A 23,043-nucleotide genomic window follows, 5' to 3' on the forward strand; every position below is an offset into this window, starting at 1 on the left:
ATGTTTCTGCCTACGCCCGGTGATTAAAAATAGAGTGCATGGAAGGTCCTTGGCCCAATAGATTTCAATAATTAATACAGAGCCCAGTCTCTCCCCTTCATTCACTTTTTATGAGCCCCCAGTGGGCAGTCCAACACAGCTTTAGCTGTTTATACCACCATCTCCCTGATGCCTCTTTATCCTCTTCTTTTGTCATTTCCTGTTAGCAGCGCATGGATTCTAACCTTTGTTTTCTTTTCCTCGTCAGTTTTTTTAAAATATATTCTTCAACACCATTATCAGGATTCAATTGTCTTCCGAAATTGCCATTGTCTTTGTAAACAGTGGCCTCAACCATGATCCATAGTGCAGTTTATTAAAGTACCCGCTTGTGACTTTTCAGATAAAACCAAGGACAAATTCCCTGGCAGTGAAGAGGGCTGCCAACAAACAAGCCATCACGCAGCCTTACCACCAGCCATTGGAGATCGGAGGGGGGGGATCAGTGGCGGCGGGGAGTGGAAGGCTATTGTACAATCCCCAAGCGGGAGAGAATGCTGGACAGCTGTGTGCTCAGGCTACTCCAGGCCTGAAAATGATGCACTATTCTCATTTCTGCTCTAATGCTATTAAAAGTTCTTGGGGCCTGGAGACCATCATGAAGGGGGGTTTATTTCAAGCGCCTGGCATAAAATAAATCAATCCTTTATCAAAGTCTGCAGCCCTAAATTAACTATGTAATCAAATTGAACAGTGTTCTCGAGCGCAAGTATCCCGCCACTATTTTATTCAATTGAGCCATGAGCTGAGGGAGATGGCTGGAATGGAAGCCTTGGTCTATAAGTCATGGCTGTTATCTACAACCGTAATAGGAAATTAATAAGAAAAAACAATAATACAAATGATGAATTCTCCTGGATTCGCCAGAGGAATTCTTCATCTTTGCAGAAGCTTTCTCTTCATTACCCTCTCAATATGCAAAATAATGATGATCACAAATGCATTAGAACAGTCATAGCTCATTGCTCAGATAGTCTGGGTGATGTGGAGGAGTATTCACAAAGGCCTTTGTGCATTTCCAACACAGAGTGGTTTGATTCAGATTCAAGTTAAATAAATAATCAATACCATTTCTAGCCTTAAATCTGAGTGCTGTTTTCGATAAAATATAACACTTATTTTGAAGCAGATGACATTTAGAGATTTCGATTTTAATGTCACAAATTTTTGTTACACAAATTCAGAAAAACAATTGTTTCCCTCCTACTCTCTCTCTATCTTTCCTTCTCTCTCTTTTTTTTCTCTCTCCCTCTCTCTCTCTCTCTCTCTCTCTCTCTCTCTCTCTCTAGGGCTAGTACGTCTGGACGCCTTTGATTGGACAAGGACTTTTGCCGGCGCCGTGCTTCTATTCATCCAGTCCCCACTGAATAGTGCCCGTCAAGCGATAGAGCAGATGAAGTGTTTTTGCTGTTACGGTCAATGAAGAAAATGACAGTGAATTTGGAAATATGCTGATGGCTCCACTTGAAAGAGCAATTCCACAGAATTTAGAGCAGCCACTGTTTCCATGTTACCCCCCTCCTGGCTCACTCTGAAGGCGTCCCTGTTATTGGCACATCATCGGGTAGCGAACAATGTCTAGTCAATGGGTACCACCAGGTCCATTTGAGGTTGTTTTATAGAAGGGATGAAAATTATCTGTGTGAATTTCTGTTTTCCATTACCATGGCAAATCCTATAGCACTTCAGCATCCTTCCAGTACCATGAAAGCGCAATGCAATGTTGCACAAGAGTTCATCCATTGCTGTCATCATTGATACAATGACCAGCGTTTAAACGTAATGGGGGTATGTTAAACCTTAAATAACCTAGTAGGACTGCTGGATCTGAAAATAAGGGACATCATTTCTTTCCTTTGAATATGACATTGAGAGAATGATTTGGCAAATACTTAACATGATGAGTCAAGTGGGATTCCCATGCACCATGCTATACTGGAATAATAAGGTAATAAGGTATATTCTCATTATAAAAGAAACCCTGTTTGTCCATGTTTTAACATTTCCTATACAGGATGGGATACCTGAGCACTAATTCCCAACAACCACTGAAACAGCGTCAGGATCTGATGCTGTGTCTGTAAGTGAATACACAGCCAGAAAAAAACACACCTCTGCACCTTCCTTCTTACCCAAGAGTGGAGGCAGAGGAGTGTGCCATTAAAAATGACGCATTTTCAAATGAGGAGGCTTTGATTTAACTCATGAAAGGAAACTCAAAGGTGTTCTACTGTACTTCTCCTTTTCCAAGACACTATGGAGGAATCCTTTCAGCTGCACGCTTTCTAATTGGGTTGTCGGGAGCTTCTGGTGACTGTCACTTCCAGTTCAAAGAAGTTTAGCTCCGTCACTCATCTAAACCGTTTTCTTTTTTTTGCTGTAGTAACGAGGCGGGACGCTCCGTTCGGTTTCTCCTCATTTGGGTCCAACTTCTCCGTGTACGTTGGGAGAGGGCTGCTTTGGTTCTTGTCTGACTGACGAGACGGCTGTAAGAGGATTTGCGAGACATTGTCCCTTTGCTTGTTACCGCTGTCAATTTAGGAGTAACAGCATCAAGCAATTACAATGAGACCATGTCCCTCCGACAGAAAAACACACCAACCAGTTAAACCACAGAATATATGTACACTCTGATGCAGTCATTTCTGGCAGTGCTCCGGGAGTACATTAAAAGAAGAAAACACTGTAGAATATGCACAAAAAAATAATTTAGCTGTTAGATATTTGCAGGGTTTTTGAATGTAAAAACAGCAGTTGTATGCCTGACATTAAGATGTGTATCAGTACTCGTTACTCTAGCACAGGGGTTACCAAACTCTTTTATTCCCCATCACTGGTACTTTTGACCCTGGACCCAACAAATATTAGTTAATATAAACATAATGATCATGCCTTGAGCTAAAGAACCCCCTAAACTTGTACTACTAATAAACCCATCCACATATATATTGATATTTTCCATTCTTTGTATGACCAAGTTATGGGTCCCGACCCACAACTTCAAGACCAATGCTGTAGCAGACAGAGTTGGAATACTCCATTCATATTCCATACCAGTAGTGGAGAATGGTAAGCATTAAGGCTGAATAAGCTGGCCTGGGGCAGACAACCTATACGTTTATGACCCATGGGCTACCTTTAGCCTGTCTTTTACCTTTATATAAAGGTTGGTTCGGCCAATTCCATTTGCTTCAGTTCTTCAGGCAAGATATTAAATGGGATCATTTTATGGCCTTATAATCATAGTCATAACAACATCACTGGCATTATATTTCCCCAAAGACATGTCCTTTAAGGTTCTGCTGGCTTAAAGGTGGGGTTGATGAATCTTCATCCTGCTGCACCAATCCAAGTGCTGGGATGCTGGGGCTTGGGTGACTTCATTAACCCATGGTCTGAGGGAGAAGAGGGGCGAACCAGGCTTCCAGTGGCCGCAAACACCTGCCTAATCTTCAATCGCCTGGAGGCACAGGGGGTTGTAAACCCTCTTAATGAGCCTTTTTCAGGGTTAAAGTCGGCAACACCCCACCAAGGGTCCAACACCCGATGTGTCAAACAGACATCTATTAAGAGAATGCACTTGCCACGATTTTCAATAAGCTGCAACACCATTGCCACTCTGACCCTGTGTGTGGTGGAGAATAACAGCTGGCAACTCCTAGTCAGAACATGGCTTAAGGAAACTGTTGGACTTGTGGTTCACTCCTCGGTCATGATCAGGCCTAACTTCCAAAACAGGATACTAGTCAGTCACCCACAACAACACCATCTATAATAATGGGGAAAAAATCGAATGTATTGCCAAAAAAAGACATGTCATCCCCATATCTCACACATACTGCACAATTGGCCACACTGAGCTTTGGTCTTGAGAATCACAAGTAGAATCATCTACGCAATGCACTGGGGCAATCCATAACGAGCAAAAGAGATTAGCTAGATGCCTTCCTGTCTCGGTCCCCCTCTAGCAGAGACAGTGTGATGTATGTACCATCTGCAAAGGTACACAGCAGCACTGAGTGGTTCCTGGAGCATGCACCACAACATCCAGCCCTAAGGGTGTAGGGAGTGTAAGTGGAGGAGAGATAGAGAGAGTGAGAGAAAGAGTGTGTAAACATATACACTTTGGCATTCCTGTATAGGCTTTGTGCAGAATCCCAGATAGTACGCTGAATATGAGATCAATGGCTCCTTTGTTTGCCCGTCAAATATTCTGGCCTTTCAACGACCATAGGGTCATCAGACATCACACCACATCCTCACCACCGTGTCTCCATTCAAAGGAATAGCAGATTACTAACATGTGCCACCATTGTCCTGGCAATATACTCATGAATTAAAACATTACTCCTCACTTTTGCTATGAGTCAGAGAGACGATTCCCAGAGGAATAGGATGTGTTCCCTGATGCAACCAGGCTAGTTTGGAATTCAGTTCCCAGTTCCCCCTTCCCGCTGCCTCCTGCTAGCCGTTGCTCTGCGGGCTAGGCAGCACCACTGCGCTGTGATGACTGAACATTTATGATTGCTGTTGCCCAGTTGAAAGTGCAGATCCTTCTCCCCTGAAGTGTACAAATGAGATTTTGACAGACGCTCGCGGCATTGCAGAATCAGGCGACTCTCACTGGCTAGACAATGGGGACACCATTAATTCATCAGTTGATTTTTCAGCTCAATGAGCTGAATCACCAGGATGACATGGGTGCCCCTCTAGATTCAAACAAAGGGGTTAGATAATTGATAGCTTTATGTCAAATATGTATACATTTCTTAGGCCTTTGGAAGATGTCCCTCCTTACTAGTGTGCCCACAATAGCTAGCGAGAGACAAAATGCAGGAAACTCTTTCTGAATGAAGATTTTTTTTAAATCAATCATGGTCGTCCCATCCCCAGAACCACTCTCAACACCTTTAATCAGTATTTAGCCTCCTGCTACACATGCATTTGACATGCAGAAATGAGTTATTGGCATCTTTCTTGACCACAAGGAAATAAATGGGAACAGGAACTCTTTCCATCATCAGGGCAAAAAAAATGAAAAAGTGATGGCCTTCTTCCTCCATCCATTACTTTGACCAAGATAGAGCTTTGAAGTTTGTGTTCCATTCTATAAGAGCTTGTCAGGTTAGAGAGAACTAAGGAATGGAATCCCAGAGGTTTCAATCCACAGGCAGAAATGTACTGCCATATTGCATATAGCTCAAACATATGCACAACTGTGACAGCCCAAACATGAAAGTCATGTGTCTCCTAAGTCCATCAAAGGAAACCAATTGCCATTGGCATCGAGGAAGTATTGGGGATTGTGAGCCAGTTGATGAATTTGACCAGCACCCATCAAAAAATGGTGGAGGCTTGGTAGGTGTTTAAGAGTGTGCCCCAGCAGTGAATGAGAGGAGCCATTCAGGCTGGCCGTAATGAGATTCATGATTAACTCCTTCGTATGTTTCTGTATACCTAATAATCAAAGTTTCTGAGTGTGTCTGCTCTTCGGTTGAGCTTTTCGCCAAAGCCTGAAATCACAACAGCACCATATTGAATGAAGTATGAAAGGCAATTTATTTGAAGGTGCAAGGCAAGCACTCACAATGCTGTCGTTGCCATTGGTTACATAAACAACACTTTGTCAATTGTATTTGGCATGTCACTGCAGAAGCTGTGAAGAGGTGCGATGCACAGATGTGAAGTCAAACTCAGTTAACACGGTATATTAACTGTGTTAATTGAGCTCAACAGAAAACACACCCCTGTTATCATTATCTCTCCTGTATAAGCTAGCACTGTCGGAAAAATGAGCAATACCATGTACCTTAATGTTTAATCATTGTAAGTGGATTTATTCTATGACTCATATTTCCAAGACAACGGAAAGAAAATCACAAATTGGCAGTTATAAAAATCTTTTGTAATGGTGAAATCCTCTATATTTTGGCATTGTTTTGAAGGTAGTAGAGTGAACACCATCTCGGATGGTTAGAAGTCAATGGTGTTGTGCAGTGCAGCTCTTTGGTTCCCTGAATTCACCTACCCACTAATCAATGGCTCAAAAGTGTGAAGAGGAGAGCGATTGCAGCTCTCTCCGTTCTCTATTTGTGCATGTTGACCTGAGAGAGGACAGAGTGGAAGACTGTGTCTCAGAAAGAAGTGGGGGAGTTAGTGAAGCAGAGAGAGAGCTTCTCTCCACGGCAGTAATCAAAGTATCTTCCCAATGGCACCTTTCTACTTCGTCTCTTGGGTGCTCTCTGTTTCTCTCTGCCTCGCTGCGTCTGTGACACACACACACACACACACACACACACACACACACACACACACACACACACACACACACACACACACACATACACACACACACACACACTAGACCACAACTCAATACAGCGAATGTAACCATCAGAACAACAAAGTCCTCAGACCAGATTGACTGCCTTACAGTCTCCATCCCGTGGAGACAATTGGGACCACTGTGTCCTAATCGCATGGTTCAACACATGAGGTGGGATCATTTCACAGCAGCGTGTGTCGGACACGGAACGTCGTCCTGGGATAGCAGATGGGCTGTGTTCTGCCCTTTAGGAATGAGGGATCTGTTTGTCTATCCTCGTCAGTTTCTTAAAGTAAAGGGCCTTGTTAAATTTAGTTTGGACCTCTTAACTTCACTTATTCGTCTCTTTCTTGTACCGTGTTGAGGAGCAGAAAAAGGCACGATATTCTGTGGTTTTTGGGGGGCGGACTGTTGAATGGAATAATTCTTGTGCAACGTCTCAGGAGCCTTGTGTACTGGCAGGGCAGGAGCATTGTCATGGACCACTCAAACAGAAACTGTTTTCACTCCTGTTTGAAAGCAGTCCAAGGAGCATAACAGAACAGTAATTCGGAGGGGGGAAGTAAATCAAAGAGGGAAGAATATGAAGAAGAAAATATAAATGAACATTTCATGCCCCAAAAACCTCCTTTGTGAGTATACAAAGTCTTTTTCACATGACAGAGGGAGGAAATAAATTATTAAATGAGCAATTATGATATTTGTATGCTCGATGCTCATGTGAGAATTGCCTCGATATAGCAGACCTGATTTCTGCAATGCCTTGTCATTTTAACATAAAGCAGACCTAATGGAGGCCAATACAATGACACAGACAACCTTAATCATCAACCGACTACTGTGCCTATACTTGATGTCTGGAAAACCTTTGTCTTTAGAGTATATTGCATTAGATTGCATTAGTGTAGTGTAGTAGTGGTTTCAGTGTTAGATTCCCGGACGAAAGGCTCTGACTTAAAACATTCAATCCTTTGTGAAGATGTCTTTCCCCTTCCTTTTCATGAATGGCATGCATCCAACCACACTCTACCTATTTAAGTCCCTTCGAATACAAGTTTCTACTATTAGTAAAAGATCCACCCCTCACTGAAAACGTTTAACGGACTGCAAATGTTTAATAGCCATTTTTGGTTATGAGTCAAAGAGAGTGAGAGGGCATGGAGGTTTGCAAGGGGCTGGTGGTTTTTATAACACTTTATTGAATCCTTGTCCCAAAGCAGCTTACACCCAGAACGGTAGGGATGGACAGAGAAAGAGAGAGAGATGAGGGAGAGAGAAACATAGAGCGAGAGAGAGCATGCAAAATGAAGATGTCAATGGAACCCATCAGTCTTTGCGGGGGGGTGCAGATGGTGCCTGTTATTGATCCATACACACACACACACACGCACACGCACACACACACACACGCACACACACACACACACACACACACACACACACACACACACACACACACACACACACACACACACACACAGCTATATAAACTTACACAAACAACTGCCATCCAGTATATATTTGCCCAGAGACAGATAATTAGAGATACTGATACACATCAGTCAGCTGGGATTAAGGCAACAAAAAAGTGTTATTTGTTTCTTATCGAACAATTTAATCTGAAAATTGGATTGTCGTGTATTCACTCGGAGCGTACAAAAAAATAAACCAGATAATTGAAACAAATTCAAAAATAAGACATAATCACGGACCGTTGTTTTCTGTACATTTTATTTACAAAATGTATTAAAATGATCTGTACAACACCTCGTTAATGAGGCTGAGCTTCTGCATGCACTTCTTGCTCGTCTGTATCCATTACAATGCTTTGAAATGTTTGTCTTTTTGGAAGGTGTCCTTTAGAAAAAGAAACAAAGGGTAAAACTGGCTTTTACCGAAGAATAACCAGGTGACAGTGACCTATGATCAGTTGTGAGTAGCAGATGTCTTCAAGCATCCTTGATTTCACATGCAATTTATTTAGAAATAAACCAAAGCAAACATCGAAAATCCTGGGGAACCATGTCTCTCCTTTTGTTACCGTCATATAAATAAATATCATTTGATTAAATGTACATATCTTTTTTACAGCACTTATTTTGTCAGTTTGTTATTTTTTCTAGAAAACTAGCTCTCCATAGCTTAAGGTGGTTCGATAACTGTCCTTCTAAATCCTATGGAATCACAGTCTTTTTGAAATAACAGAAGTTGGTACAGCAATAAGGAAATGTGCTAAACTTTAAGACACTCCCTGTTACAACCTTGTATAAATCTATTTTCAATTGTATTTATATATATATATATTTATTTATTGTATATTGTAAAATTCCATTTACTAAGTAAATTCACCAAACACTATTATGCTCATAAAAGAAAACCGAAATCGAAAGCAGATCACAGCTTGTCGTAAAATGTGTGATTGTTTAACAAAGTTTGAATTCAAAATACTACTATTTTAAAAGCCATTACTGTTATCCGTTCACTAGGATTGCAGTTCATCTATATTTTAATCATTGCTTTTGTTTGGCTTTATGTTTCATGTACAAAAGACTTTCATGACTTTGTTTCAGGGAAAAATTTGAAGTGCACATTTTTACGAAGGTGCCCAGTTTTTTTCACGTTCAACTCACTGAAGATAACACACTCAAAACAGATCATCTTTTTTTTCTTCCAACATAACAAAACAAAACCATTCAGTCATCCGCTTGCACAAAAAAATTAAATAAAAATGAAAACACAATGAAACTGAAAACACTCTTGGCAGTGTTGAAGGTTTGACGTGTGACCTGCTTCAGCCAGTGTTTGTTTGTGTGTGTGCGTGTGTGTGCGTGCGTGTGCGTGTGTGTGTGTGTGTGTGTGTGTGTGTGGAGCCGTAGTGAAGCCGATAACCGTCTCTTCACCTCATAGTCGTATATCATGGGCTCAACCAAAGCTCTCAGAAGACGCATACAGCAGCACCAGAGTTGAAGATTTTAGAAATTCTCCACTTCTTCATGAATGTATAATAATAGTCATTCAATCTCTCTCTCTCTCTCTCTCTCTCTCTCTCTCTCTCTCTCTCTCTCTCTCTCTCTCTCTCTCTCTCTCTCTCTTCACAATTACAGGGTCACCGCAAGTAACTCATGGCCTATAAAAAAATCTATTGTCTAGTGTCTTACAGTGCTTTGAATAATTTCTAATAAACTTGTTTGTGTAACACCAGTGTAATCTGACGACGGCAGGAGAAGGATGAAGCACAATGGACATATTGATCACGAGAAAAAAAACAATCAAGCCTTTGTTTTACAAGATTTGACCTCAATATGGCACTTGAAAATGTGCTTAGGTTGCAAGTGATGGCTTTAGTTCTCTCGCTCATTCAATGTTTACAGGTCAAATAGGGTGATTATTTTTCACAGATCAGTGCATCTTTCCTCGCAATGGGGGCTTGAAGCAAGAAAAAAACAAAAGAAGAGCAATGCCATTGCCAATGGGGTTTGCATTGAGTGGACTCTTGAGTTCCATAAGGCACTGAAAGGGAAGGGACAGCTTCAGCTCTGGCCCTCCCCTAACCCCACCCCAATGACCAGTCCTGTCGCGTCGATCGTCGCAGATTATCGTTTTATGTCCAAGCAAGAAGAGTGGGCTTGGATCTTGATTCCCGCTTGGATCCTTTCCTTCCTTCCGTCCGAAGCCGTTCAGTCACAGTTGTAAGGGGGACAGTGTGAATACGGTCTACTAGAAGACCGCCGGATGGGAAACAGAGGAGCAGAGGCACACAAACACAGAGAGAGACACTTAAGGGGTTGTTTGAGTACACTTTGAATACACATGGGCTGTCATTAATATATATTTTAAATGCATTATTATCAATGTCGCTCCTAATCAACTATTAGGATAAGAGGCTTCTCAAGGAACAAGGAGCCAACCTACCTTTAAATCTTAACGCTCTCGGTTCCGTAGACGTTGTAGCCTTCCCTGTATGTGGCAAAGTTCTGGGTGTTGGTCGGGGGAGCGGGCTTAAAGTTCTGGGCATTCTTGGCCAATTTCAGCCGTTTTGTTTCTTGCCTTGATTTATAACAAAACTCTATCAGGGCGACCATCATTGCCAGCCCCAGCCCTCCAACCAAAATATAGAAGACACCAGCCACATTGCTAAGGCTGAGAGCACTTGTCTTGTCCTGGGAAAAAGTGATTGACATAGTTAGCGCGTTGTACTGGAGCTTGTGACCACAGAATTCAAATAGTTCTAGCACTATAATCCTGAAACAGGCTGCTAACGTAAACTAGCCTTAAGCTGCGCTACGAGTGCTAAATCCTCTTCGCTGTCTGTTGCTATTCAATGGCAGATCTTATATATAGACTTTAAAGCTATGAGACTAAACAAACTAATGGGGTTCTAAGGTTGACTCTTGGCATTTAACCATAAAAAGGCTTTATCTGTGGTTGACGTCTAGCTGCTGCAGGAGCACCTTTATATTGCCATCGTCGTACCACTTACATATATATAAAAGACTAGTGAGCCAACTCTTATTTGCGATCTGATGGTGAATGTAGAGACTCCCTGTCCTACTGTGTGCAACAGTAATATGCTTCTGACCACATTGTGGGAAGCTGGTCGGTATCGCATAGGTCGAAAAAAATTCTGTCTGTCAGTTCCTTAGCGACATGTACGTATAACTGCCATGGTAACATTGTCATACAGTACAGTCAAATTCATATTATTGGATGAATAGTTTCTAAAAAAAAAAGATCACTAAAAATTTGACCATTTTGCTGCTGCTTACTTGCCAAACATAATTATTAAAAATTTGTTTACGAGAGTTTTACTTTTTGCCGTTTTAACCCCATGACCGCGGATAATGTAAGACAGGCTATCCGACAATCCTACCCAGTAGTAAGCTACTTCTCAGAGGGTTAAATAGTTGGTTTATTACATTTTTCAACTTCTTGTGCAAACCGCACCAAACTTCACACATCAACAAAGAGTGTTAGAGAGGCACCCCAGAGTGACCTGGAAACTTCCAGAAGGTGAAGCGATGGAGCTCATCATCACCAGCGCTTATCTCTGTTCCCTGCACCACAGGAAGCTGAAGAATCTAACATGCACTTCCATGCAAACTAGTAATAACACAAATAACTCAAATTTTAATCAAAAGTTTGGTAAATAGAAACAGCAGCATAGTGGTCAAAGTATGTGTATGTCAAGAGTGAGAATGAGCAAAAAAACAGATGCCGTGACTGTGGCGGTCTACAAACTGATGAATCTCTTTGGCACATATTAAGTTTCCCCAAGATGTTATCGTTACAGCCTATACAACAAAAAAGTGTGGTGTTCTGTATTTGAGAAAATGAGGAGTAAATAACTTTAGTTCAAAATAAATAACCATGGCCACAAGAGAAAAACGACTTAATTTGCAGTCATTTTCATGGGGAGACGGTGCCCTGTTTCAAAGCTACAAAAATGTTCTCTACTTTTATTGTGTCAGAAAAAGAAAAAGAAAACAAAAAAACAAAACAAAAAAAAATCTAATTAATATAAGGAAAAATGTGTGGGAAATTAAAATGCAACTGTAGATGTAAGATAAATCTTGTCGTTTTTTTTTTTGCATATGAACAATACGTCAAAATGCAATTTGGAATCGGTACAAAAGACCTACAGCGACTGACCTTACTTCCAGAGTCCTTCGTTCCACATTCACCCTTATCGTACCACCATTTGTTTTTCAGCTTGTCTAAGATGCCTTGTTCACTGAGTTTCAATACTGCAAGGTTTACAGGAGTTCTTCACGTGGGAAATAACATAAATAACATTATATTATGTTATTTTATGTTATTCAACTTTTTTTAAACTACTGCATACTTTTTAAACCAACAACAAAAAAGCGATAAAGCAGGGTCCCTGGCTGTATCAACATCACAGAAAACACAGGCAGTCCTAACCTATTACCTTCATCACCCCTATAGCTAAAGCCAGGGTCTACCCATATCGCTTTGAGTAATCGGCAGGCGCTGTCAACAGGCCGACGAGCAGGTACCGACGGTACAATCTGCAAGTCTACGTGTTAAGATAGGGAAAAGATGAATAATTGGGCTCTATTTGTTTGTATTGGGGAGAAGGGAGGGGAGGGTGTGTCATTAACAGACTCCAGTAGGGTTCAGCACAGCGTTTTAACCAACTCAACCCAACAGGAACCCCTCTCTTCACAGACAGGAAACACATAATGCTTCATGAGGATGATGTATGCTAAGCACCTGGAACCCTTCGCTTCCACATTTGCCAACACAGCGACTTGAAGATGCTTAACTACGTTGTGGTGATCGCTGATGGGCCATTATAACACCCAAGCGACGATATCATACGACGCAAAAAAAAAGAAGGGAACCTTAATTAATTCCGAACTGGTTCCACACCTTAATGAGATTGCCTAGCCTCCCTTTAACATGAAGGATTATCATCACACCAGCCACAAACTCTCCACAAAGACTTCAGAACCAAGCTTGCAAACATGGTGGTGGGAAATCTCTCAAGGTACCCCACAATCTGTCTTTGACAGACCTGTAATTGGACTGGAAGACTTAATGTCTGAACGCTACATAAAGGGAAAACAAAAATGGCACCCAAAGAAAAGCTAGATGATATCTATTAAATCAGGTAAAAGAAATGTGTTAAAAAGAAAAAAATTGACCAGGCAGGTCCCCAATGAACAATGTCCCCTATGTGGATCAGGGCGATGTATTATGCACTCAGGGAAGATAACACCACTGTATATCCCTCATAGCCTATCTCCCCAAGCACTTTGTGGACATTGTGTTGGCTCAGAGAGACATTGATTAACAATGCAATTAGGCTGTAACATGTTCTGTGTCTGAAACTCAATCTAAGCCACATCGTGTTGAGCCTGAGGGCGAGAATAAGCTGTCTGTGCGTGCGTGTGTGTGTGTCTGTATGTGTGTGTGTGTGTGTGTGTGTGTGTGTGTGTGTGTGTCTGTATGTGTGTGTCTGTGTGTCTGTGTATGTGTGCAGGAATTGAAGGAACGAGTATATGTGTTGAACGAGTGAATGTGTGTGTGATTTGTGATGCCTGTTTGCAACAGAGAGCTCTAAATGAGAAGAGGTACAGCCGGGCAATGAACACTACCCCCCAGGCTGCTTGATTTCCAGTTGAAGCTTAGCCCTTCCTCCTCAAGACGGCCAGGAGACAGCAAAACAGGCTGAGGAAACAAACGGTACATACCTGCAAACCGTGCCAGATCGATGGGGAGCATAAAGAGACAAACGGCAAGAGCCTCGCTCTCATCTGTGGGCGTTACTCGGCACGGTTCAGTTTTCCCGTTAGAAGATGTCTTAGCTTCTGCTAGCAAGGTTAGCAATAGCACCATTTGAAAGATGAATCCACAGTAGGTGAGTAATACGGGAATAATAAAGCAAACTCCTGTTCACACGTGACCCCTGGACAAATTGGTGCGGCCCATGGTTAAACATTGATCTATGCGATGAGGCAGACCCTTAAATACTACCTAGTGCAATCAGTCATCAATGTGCAGGGTCAATTCACGGCAATTAATATGTCAGGGCGAACTACAGTATCCTACAGCTTTATCTGTCATCGAACCAATTAGGTGACCTCAATAATTGCACGTCATGGCAGATTCATTTGTCTTTACATTGACCTGAATGGCCAACCAAACGTCCTGGGCTGTGTGCCGTTTGAGACTAATATAGCAACAGCACCCTGTGGAGTTAAGTCATTGACCGTTTGTAAGTACACCTTCGTTTTCACCATTTAATTGGTTTTAAGCTTTGGTTTTAAGGACCAAGACAGAGCCAAAAAAAAGGGAAGCTGTTTGTCATGTGTCAGAGTGATGGGTTGCTAAGTAACGCAAATAAGGATGATAAAGGGGGACAAAAAAAAGATTACGATTGGTGATTCTAAATTAGAATTCTCACGTTTGCCCGGAATGCTTACTCCCCTCAAGACGCCGCTGTTCGCCTCGCCTACCCTTCTAGCCACAGCTAGAGCCGCCATTTTGGGGCTGAAGTCACAAAGGTGAAGATGACACAAAACTGTTATGGGCTTTGTCAGACCAGCCTCGGAGATGTTTGTTTCATGGGAAACAACTGCGAGATGAATCCGTAATTATAATCAAAGAATTCGATTTTATACCTTATTGGATAAAATGGGAGATGACCAAATTTTGTTTGGCATTCCCTCTATAATAGTACATACAATAATATACTTGCATATAGCTAGCCTTCTCCTCTAAACTGCAATCTCTGATTGACTATCATAGCTGGCCTACAGATGTATAAGGCTAAACATCTGTTTCCTCAACCTTTCACATCTGCAGGGCAGCTAACTGTCCACTAACAAATCAACACTATAATCTTCCCTCACTAAGGCAACCTATACTCACAAAATATAATGAATTTCTCCAACAAACACATCTCTCCACAAAAGAAAACCCACATCTACTAACCATCTACTATCGACTAACAAAACCATTAACCTTCAAGCTGCATCAAACCCACTATGTTTCCTTCACACAATTCCAATAAGACATTATCCTGTTTTCTGTTGGTCAAGTAAAGAGCTTCCTCTGTTTGATTGAGTTGTCAAATCGCCATGGCCAGGGGGACTATCATCATCATCATCATCATCATCATCATCATCACCATCATCATCAGATGGCTTATCGCTCTGCGTTAGGGCAGTAGCCGTAGCAGGTTGGCTGTTCAGTTGGTTTGGTTGCGGTTGGATTACTGTAACAGCCTTGCCGATTACTCTGAACTATGGTACCCGATTGTGGTGACATCGAGGCTGACCTTGGAGTCACCTCCCCCGCTGCCGCACTCTCCCTTGTCGTACCACCATTTGTTTTTCAATTTGTCCAACAGGCCTTGCTCATTCAGTTTTAAAACTGCCAGGTTAACAGCATTTCTTGAAACGATAAAACATAACTTGTAAGAAAATGCACAGGTCCGTGAGAAATCTAATAATAAGTAAGCAAAGTAATAATAATGATAATTGTTATAATTCAAATCATAAAAATACTATTGTCTATCAAAATAATAGTAATTGGTAATGGTAGGAAGACTACCGCTATTAGTGCAAGGGGTAGTGTTGTTGGTCTACAATCGTAAAAAGAGGGACAGATTATTTGGGAATTGAGAGATTAGGGAAGCTCATATCGGGGTAAAGACAGTGTTGACTCCGGCTAGGTGGCATGGAGGGTTACATTGTTTTCGAGCCGAAGTGTGCGGGATGGGGACACTTGTCATTGAGAAGGAACGTAACAACAACAAACAGCATGCAATTAACATTCGTCACAATTGACAGCACAGCTTTTAAAAGCTAAATTGAAAACCCATCCAACTGTTAAATTAAAAGTGACACAACACACAACACAGACAGGTAGGACGGCACGCGAGACGGACGGAGAGATTGAGGGGAAGAGAAAAGCAATAGCAAGAGAGAAGAGGAGAGAGACATTATTATTGTTAGCTTTAGACTTTAGCGTTATAAGGAACGTCTATGTTCCAGCACTACATCTAAACATCTAGCAAGAGCAACGGCATCCACATCAAACGAACAGCGGTGTCCGACGGGCTTGGGGAACAAAAAACGATCATACCACCATTACCTCTGCGTCCGCAAACACAACAACAAAAACAAGAGCAACCACAACAACCACAACAACAACGACGACGAGAAAGAGGAGGAAGAGGAGGAAGAAAAAGAGAGTGACAACACAAGGGGGAGAGGGGGCATCAGGGTAGGTGGAATACTATAACAACAGAAGACCATATTGTTATAATATCCCACCCACCTTAATGCTGAGCCTTTGGGCGTGGCCACTCCGTAGCCCTTGGAGTCCAGGTTCCCGCCCACTTTCATGGTGTCGCAGGGCTTCCTCTGTTCGATGTACTCGTTCATGGTGGACTCCAGCAGGAAGGCGAACTTGCCCTTGGACTTGCGTACCCGTGCCACGCCGTCGGGCGTGGTCTTTGCGAACACAGAGGGCTCGGCCGATTTCATGTACGACCACATTTTCTCATACACCGCAATTTTGGATCGCTGTGCGGAGAGAGGAGGGAGAGAAAAAGAGTAGTTTAGATCCTGCCTGTGTTGCGGTTGTGTTGTGTACTTTCTGGATGGATTCCGTTGCGTTGTTTGTAATTCATAATCAAATACACCACAGTATGCAGGAGTATTTCTAGATATCCCCGGAATGCTGCGTGATATCTTTAAATACTCCAGGACAAGAACGTGGTACTGGGCGGTTGTGGGGGGGAAGGAAATAAAATGTACGGGCCTTTATGAGATTATGAAGTACAAATACTAGCAGAATCCATTTTCCTCCAGCAATATCAATGTGCACTTTGTTGAGGCCTGGAATTTAAATTCACTCAAATTGAATGGGGAACACATAATGCAGATGGTAATATTATGTAGAGTTGGAGAATACATATCACCCGCTTGGGGGCTAAGCATAAAAAAAAGTTCCTACCAATGGATAAAACACCCCTTTGCATTCGTAAACAGCGAAAAACAGATCAGCTGCAAAAGAGCATATGCACTTTTATACAGAACATATAACAGCAAAGCGGTATAATATAGGGTTCAAACGACCCACCACCACCAACCCCACATCAGCACAATTTCCCCCCAAATATATTAATAAAAAGTACTCGCTCATAACTTTATTATTGTATCTCCACATCGTATGCAAGTACATAATGATTTTAGCGGCATCGATATTGCCGTCAGCACCGACTCTGTGAAAAACCATCAATCAAAGTATTTGCTCATAACTTGGATTGTATACCCAACATCTTGTGCTTGTGTATGATGTTTTTAGCGGCCGTGTACACAGCGGAACAGATGGGGAACAGTCTAAAGGAGGCCATGAGGGTAACAGACACGCCAGTCGGCGGCGTCACGCCATCGCACAGATGTGCGCGTGCACGCGTTTCTCTCGTGGCTCCCCCTGCCTCCCAGAGGTCAGGCTTAGCGACACCGTGGCACCTGAAGGGAAAGGCAGGGGGGGCCCCTCCATCTATAATAAGCATCAATTCAATTATTCAATGCCTGCTGGATTTGCTTTGGCATTGGCGTTGCAGACATGACACACGACAAGTCTCTTACCGTGAAACGCGTGGACTCGGGAGAGTGCGCACATGTGCGTGTGTGTGTCACCGTAGGTGTGTAGATCTTACATCAACATATGCACTGTGGTGCACCATGCAGCTGGGGTTATTACCATAAAGCAATTAATTAAAAAGGCCGCCATTGATATCAGTAGGGGTCAGAGTATCAGTAGCGATTTTCTTTGTGAAGACGAGAACTGGACCAATTGAATGTTCGCACAATGTAGGAATTAATCGGGACTGAGAAGTCGAACCGTTGATAGGCATGAAAATGCTCACATATGCAAGTATTACCAAACAACTATAGAGCTCCACTGCACTATATTTATGTATGGAATGACAGCAGAGGCATTACATGCATAGCAGCTTGACAAGCATGTAATTTTCCCAGTTGATCTGCATTCTTGACCGTGATAACCCCCCAATTTCCATTGATGATGATTTGGGACAGCGGAGAAAAAAATATTTACTCTACAATGCTGTCAGCAGCCGTGGATAATAAGAAAAATATTCTCAAAATACAGCTTCTGTCAACAGCAGAGGATTGGGACTAAAGTGTGTACATACTGTAAAATATTGCACTTTACACTATTACACACAACAAAATTTAAAAAAGCCTAACACATCCATGTTGAGCAAAGTTATGACTGCATTATTTACCGTTAATGTATTGTATAGAAATAAATTCAACCGTTCAATAACGTGGGAAAAAAAAGGAAACATATCAGTTGATTCTTTTGTTGACAGTGCAATCAGTTCAGAGGTATTTGTCACAGTGTAGCATGCCAGTGCGAGTCAAGACATCTACATAACACAAATAAAACAGTCAACATGATGAATGCTTTCTGCTATGATACCAAAATACAAGTCTTCTCCAAATTTAAAACCCTGGCCATCCTAGTCGCACGCAAGTAAACGAACCATTTCAATGCCGTGTGTGGTTCCTTAAAATAAAACGCGTTTCTGTTGATAATGTGCTAAATTTGCACATGTCAAGACATTTACTTTGAAAAGGACATAGGTTTGGAGGGCAACTTCAATCAAGAGCTTCGTGGCTCATCTGCCAGAGAGCACCCCCTCGCCCTCCTCAGATGAACAGAAAATAATGGATTTGGGCATTGATTACTGACGAGGAACCCAAGAGCGTGCTGCCTCAGTGCTTTATAAAGTCAATTCATCAATATGAGACCGAATCTAAATGGGGGGATTCCGTTCAACCAAAGTCAACCACTGAGAAGCTCTTAAGAAGAAAGTACCCGATATGAAAGAAATTATGTGTGAAGGCAAGGGCTGGGAAACCCGAGGATAAACAGACACACTTACGTGTGCACGCATACACGGGCATACACACACACATACACACGCACGCAGACGCACACGCACAGACATGCACCAACATATACACGTTCACTCACAAATTCATGCCCAGCCTCACATATTGAAAGTCACCTCTGCATCCTCTTCTCAAATGCAATCATCCACATTAGGGTCTACAGTGGTCATTTGAAATATAATTAGGACATAATGATCGCCAAGGTCCATCATTAGCATTGGAAAGGAAAATATGTCGCACAATTATAGACTTCCATAAATACAACATTATGAATTCACGTGGCATAATGCCCTGTTGAGACACATTGCAATTCAAGTGGACTTTTCAAACTATCAAAGGGAGTGACTAGGGCTGTAACGACTGTAATTAAAGCCAGCTTCCAATGAAGGTGTTTCTATCGTCGGTGCGTTAGTCCCTGTTCCATAATAGTCATTTGGTGTGCCTTAAATGGTGTATTATTACAGCCATGATTATCCCACATTATCGGATGAATGGATGTAAACGATAACTGCTGCAAAAAGAAGGTTATAGGTTAGACAATTGAAGATGTTTTTCTTTCATTGAATCCCCCACAAACACAAATCATATAAATACAGCCAAACAAAGATGCACACAGATTGTGGGAATTTGTGTGCATTGCCATTGAAGAGCCACTCGCCTGAATACCAATTGTGAATATGGGGTAAGTGGATGGGGGAGGGGTGGGATAACACACTTTGTGTCTGTCAATGTTGAAAGTCTTCTGACGTTCAACATGGCCCTCTTAGGACAAAGGACCAATTAATATAACCACAAATTAATGCATACAGACAAACACAGATGTACACAAACGGCAGAATACCCTTTATGTCTTTGCAGCAGAAATGCAACGTCCCAATACCTCTAAAGTTTCCTGGGTTTGGTCAGTCAATATGCAGGGATGGCGTGGGGTTAAAGTTGAAAGTCAAAGTGATTGCCTCCTCCATTTTAAATAGCTCCTTAATCTGTATTGATTCTGGGTTCCACGCCGTGTTCAGACCTCTGCCCACTGCCCTCCGACTGCAGCATATTTTTAACTCCCCGCCTCCTCCTGCATTGCAGGGAGCTCCCATTATGCTCCTACATACACTGCCTGCATATCTAAAGTCTACAACCCACACACACACACACACACACACACACACACACACACACACACACACACACACACACACACACACACACACACACACACACACACACAAACACTTGAACAAAGACACACATGCATGCACAAAGACACATGCACAGACACATGCAAACACAAACACACACACACACACACACACACACACACACACACACACACACACACACACACACACACACACACACACACACACACACACACACACTATAACCTTTCCCAGCATTTCCTCCATTTCACTTGCGCATTATTCCGTTTGTGGACAGAACAGAGCATCCTTCACCCTCCTTACCCACCCCTCCACCTCCACCCCCACCCCTCCACCCCCATCTCCACAACCCAAAGCCTCCCCTTAATATCCACTGTGCCAGAACTACCTGCTTCTCAAGTGCACAGAAATGAAAGCTGATGCTCTGGGGGTACATTGTCATTGAAGAGCCACCTGGTACGGCCGGAATACCAATTGTGAATATGGGGTGAGGTAAAGGGGGGCAAGGGGGTGCACACTCCGTGTCTGTCAATGCTGCTCATGTGATGTTCAACATGGCCCTCTAAGGACACCCCCTCTCCTCCCCTTGGAGGTGAGCTCCGTCAAATCCATCCACTTTTGTTGCCTTTTATCCCCCCCCCCCCCCCCCCCCCATCTCCCCTTTATGTAAGATTACAAGGCTGTAGTCTTTGTTGTGGGAATCTTTTTTTCACTTCCACGCTGTTCCCAAGCACCAAGTGACATGGGGGTTGTGGATGGCGTGTTAATGCAGTGGAGCTGTATATAATTAAGGAGCAAAACCATAATCGTCGTATAGGTTCCCTTCGACTGCAGGCGGAGAGGGACCGAGAATCAGCTTCTTATTATACAGGAAGAGTGTTACAGAGGCTACGACGCCACAACAGTTGTACTGTATCGTTAACTCCTCGAGTTGTCGCAGTTGGTTGGAGTCTGCCGGTGACTGCACTCAAGCTGTCGTCTAACCTCCACGGCAGCCATGAGGAACAAACACGTTTCCTTTTCAAAGGCCATCAATTATGCAACAAATGTTTTGAGAAGAAAGACTCTTTCTACCTCAAAAACAATTTGTGTTTGACTGCCAAGTAACAAAAAACATCAAGGAAACCCCTTTATACCGCCAACCATCGCAAACGGGGGAAATTATATAGTCTCCTATAGCTCGTACAAGAACTTCCCAGACCCCTAACCTAAAACCATATTTCAAAGATATTTGAACAAATTTCATGTCAGAAGAAAAACGACACTTCATTAGTTACTAGCCGTTTCTTTGCAGACTTTGTAGAATCTGGAGAAAGGCGTGGTAGCGTGTGGCAGCTGTTGGAGAGGAAAAGAGACCTCCCCCATGATGCTGTCTCCAGGTAAAGCACCAGGCGGGGGGGTTGAGGGAGGGGAGGGGGGAGACAGGGGAGAGAAGGGGAGGAGGAGGACGGCAGTACAACGAGCAGCAGATAAGCCGGGGACAGGCAGCAGAGAAGCGGGCTGGGCTTTGGGTGCAAAATGCCTGCGGTCATTATCATTCCACCAGAGTGTCATTCGTTCATTCATTCATTCTTGAGTTTGGCTCTCGCCATATTTGTATGTATCTGTGACTTTAATCAAATGTATGACAAATAGACTAAATATATATCAATTATTTTATATGCTTTTTTTCTAACTTATGTTTATTTGTCACATGGCATAGGCATATCTGAAACATGAAGGAATTTACTATTCTCTAATTTCCAGGCTCCTCTGTCGAGCCGACCAGGTGAAGTCATGAAATATTCAGGCTACGAGTGTCAGGGACGCTGACATATGTCTTGTTTGAAGCATTAGACCTGATTTCAAAATGTCCAGACGGTTGATGCCGTGTGGGTCTCATTAAGCTTGAACATATTTCTAAAACAGGTCTGAAATGGAATTGAATCTACCATTAATCAGTGTGTTTTTTCCTTCTTGTCAGTTCGCTATAGTTTTAATTAAAGGTGCCTTGGAATTGCAGCTCACAAGGTTCATTTCCTATTTGAGCAATGAAAGTAGGACATTCATTACATGGAATATTGGAAATCTGCTACTCCCAGACCATCTTTCCACAATATTCTGTCAGGAAGGGGAACTAACCTGTAATTGGCATTCCATAGCCGAGTAACAACTACAAACACCTTTATATCATGTCTGCTAAAAACATACTTATTTTGCTGTTTCCATGTCTGATCTATTCAATTGTGGTCAAGGAAGCCAGACTATCATGGATGCCTCTTTGTATAACACAGCGAAGCATGCTGGGAGTTCAGTTCAAGGCCATGCATGTGTGTTTGTGGGAACCAACCCTGTAGACAGGAACTTCCGTCTTCGCTCGAAAAACGTGGGTCTAATTTGGTGTTGTTTTGTTGTTCTGAACCATTCAACCCAGGGGTAGCTCAACATGCCGATAGACTGCAGCTGTGAAACATGAGGATTGCGACGCGGTTTCTCCCCCCATTCTAACTTATCGCCTTGCAGTTTGCACGTTCACACCACTGACCCTACGCTGTAACCATGTGGACTAGCTTTGAATTTCACTGCAAAATGCTGCTCAGTAGAAAGACTGTGTCTCTCTTAAAGGGGATGTGTGGGTTCCTTCAGAGAAGGAGTAGGAGGGGGATTCTAATCCTTCTTAAATTCGGTGTTGGGTACATTTTTCACTTAATTGCACGACTAGTCCCTGACAGTAACAAACATATGGTCTACTCCTTCGGAAAGATAATTCTGACATTCACTTCTCTTTGAACTGCAGGGCTTCACTACATCAAGTCCAATTTACCAGAGACTGCAAGCTTAGTAATTATACGTTATGAGTTGACCCCCTTTGAGTTTGCACCTGATGAGGGTGCTTTGATTAGGCTCCTGTTTATATCACCTCTGAGGCTCTTCTGCGTTGTTATCGCTGCTTTCTGCTGACATCTGCCCCACCTCAAGGTGGAACACTGCACCACTGATGCATACATTTCGCATTCATGTCACAAGAGTTCAAGGAGTACTTTAGAGGAAGACATGCGCGATTTGGTGCAATCTTAAAACT

At 42.6% G+C, this 23,043-nt stretch overlaps 1 protein-coding gene across 5 annotated transcripts in view; it reads right to left on the bottom strand.

The window, feature by feature from the left end:
- Nucleotides 1–8,076: 8,076 nt before the first annotated feature.
- gria3b (glutamate receptor, ionotropic, AMPA 3b) overlaps nt 8,077–23,043 on the bottom strand; it is an 83,646-nt gene continuing 68,679 nt past the window's right edge. The window contains exons 13-16 of one of the 5 annotated variants that reach the window (XM_030368702.1): nt 16,175–16,422; nt 12,014–12,128; nt 10,277–10,524; nt 8,077–10,078 (exon numbers count right to left, since the gene is read on the bottom strand). In XM_030368702.1, coding sequence (XP_030224562.1) covers nt 10,279–10,524; nt 12,014–12,128; nt 16,175–16,422 — 609 coding nt within the window. In that variant the 3' untranslated portion in view covers nt 8,077–10,078; nt 10,277–10,278. Of the gene's footprint in view, nt 10,082–10,276; nt 10,525–12,013; nt 12,129–15,170; nt 15,286–16,174; nt 16,423–23,043 lie in introns of those variants that run through there. The other 4 variants (XM_030368703.1, XM_030368701.1, XM_030368700.1 and 1 more) reach the window with 4 other exon arrangements.

The sequence above is a fragment of the Gadus morhua genome, chromosome 10 (assembly GCF_902167405.1).
Source record: "Gadus morhua chromosome 10, gadMor3.0, whole genome shotgun sequence".
Lineage (NCBI taxonomy): Eukaryota > Metazoa > Chordata > Actinopteri > Gadiformes > Gadidae > Gadus > Gadus morhua.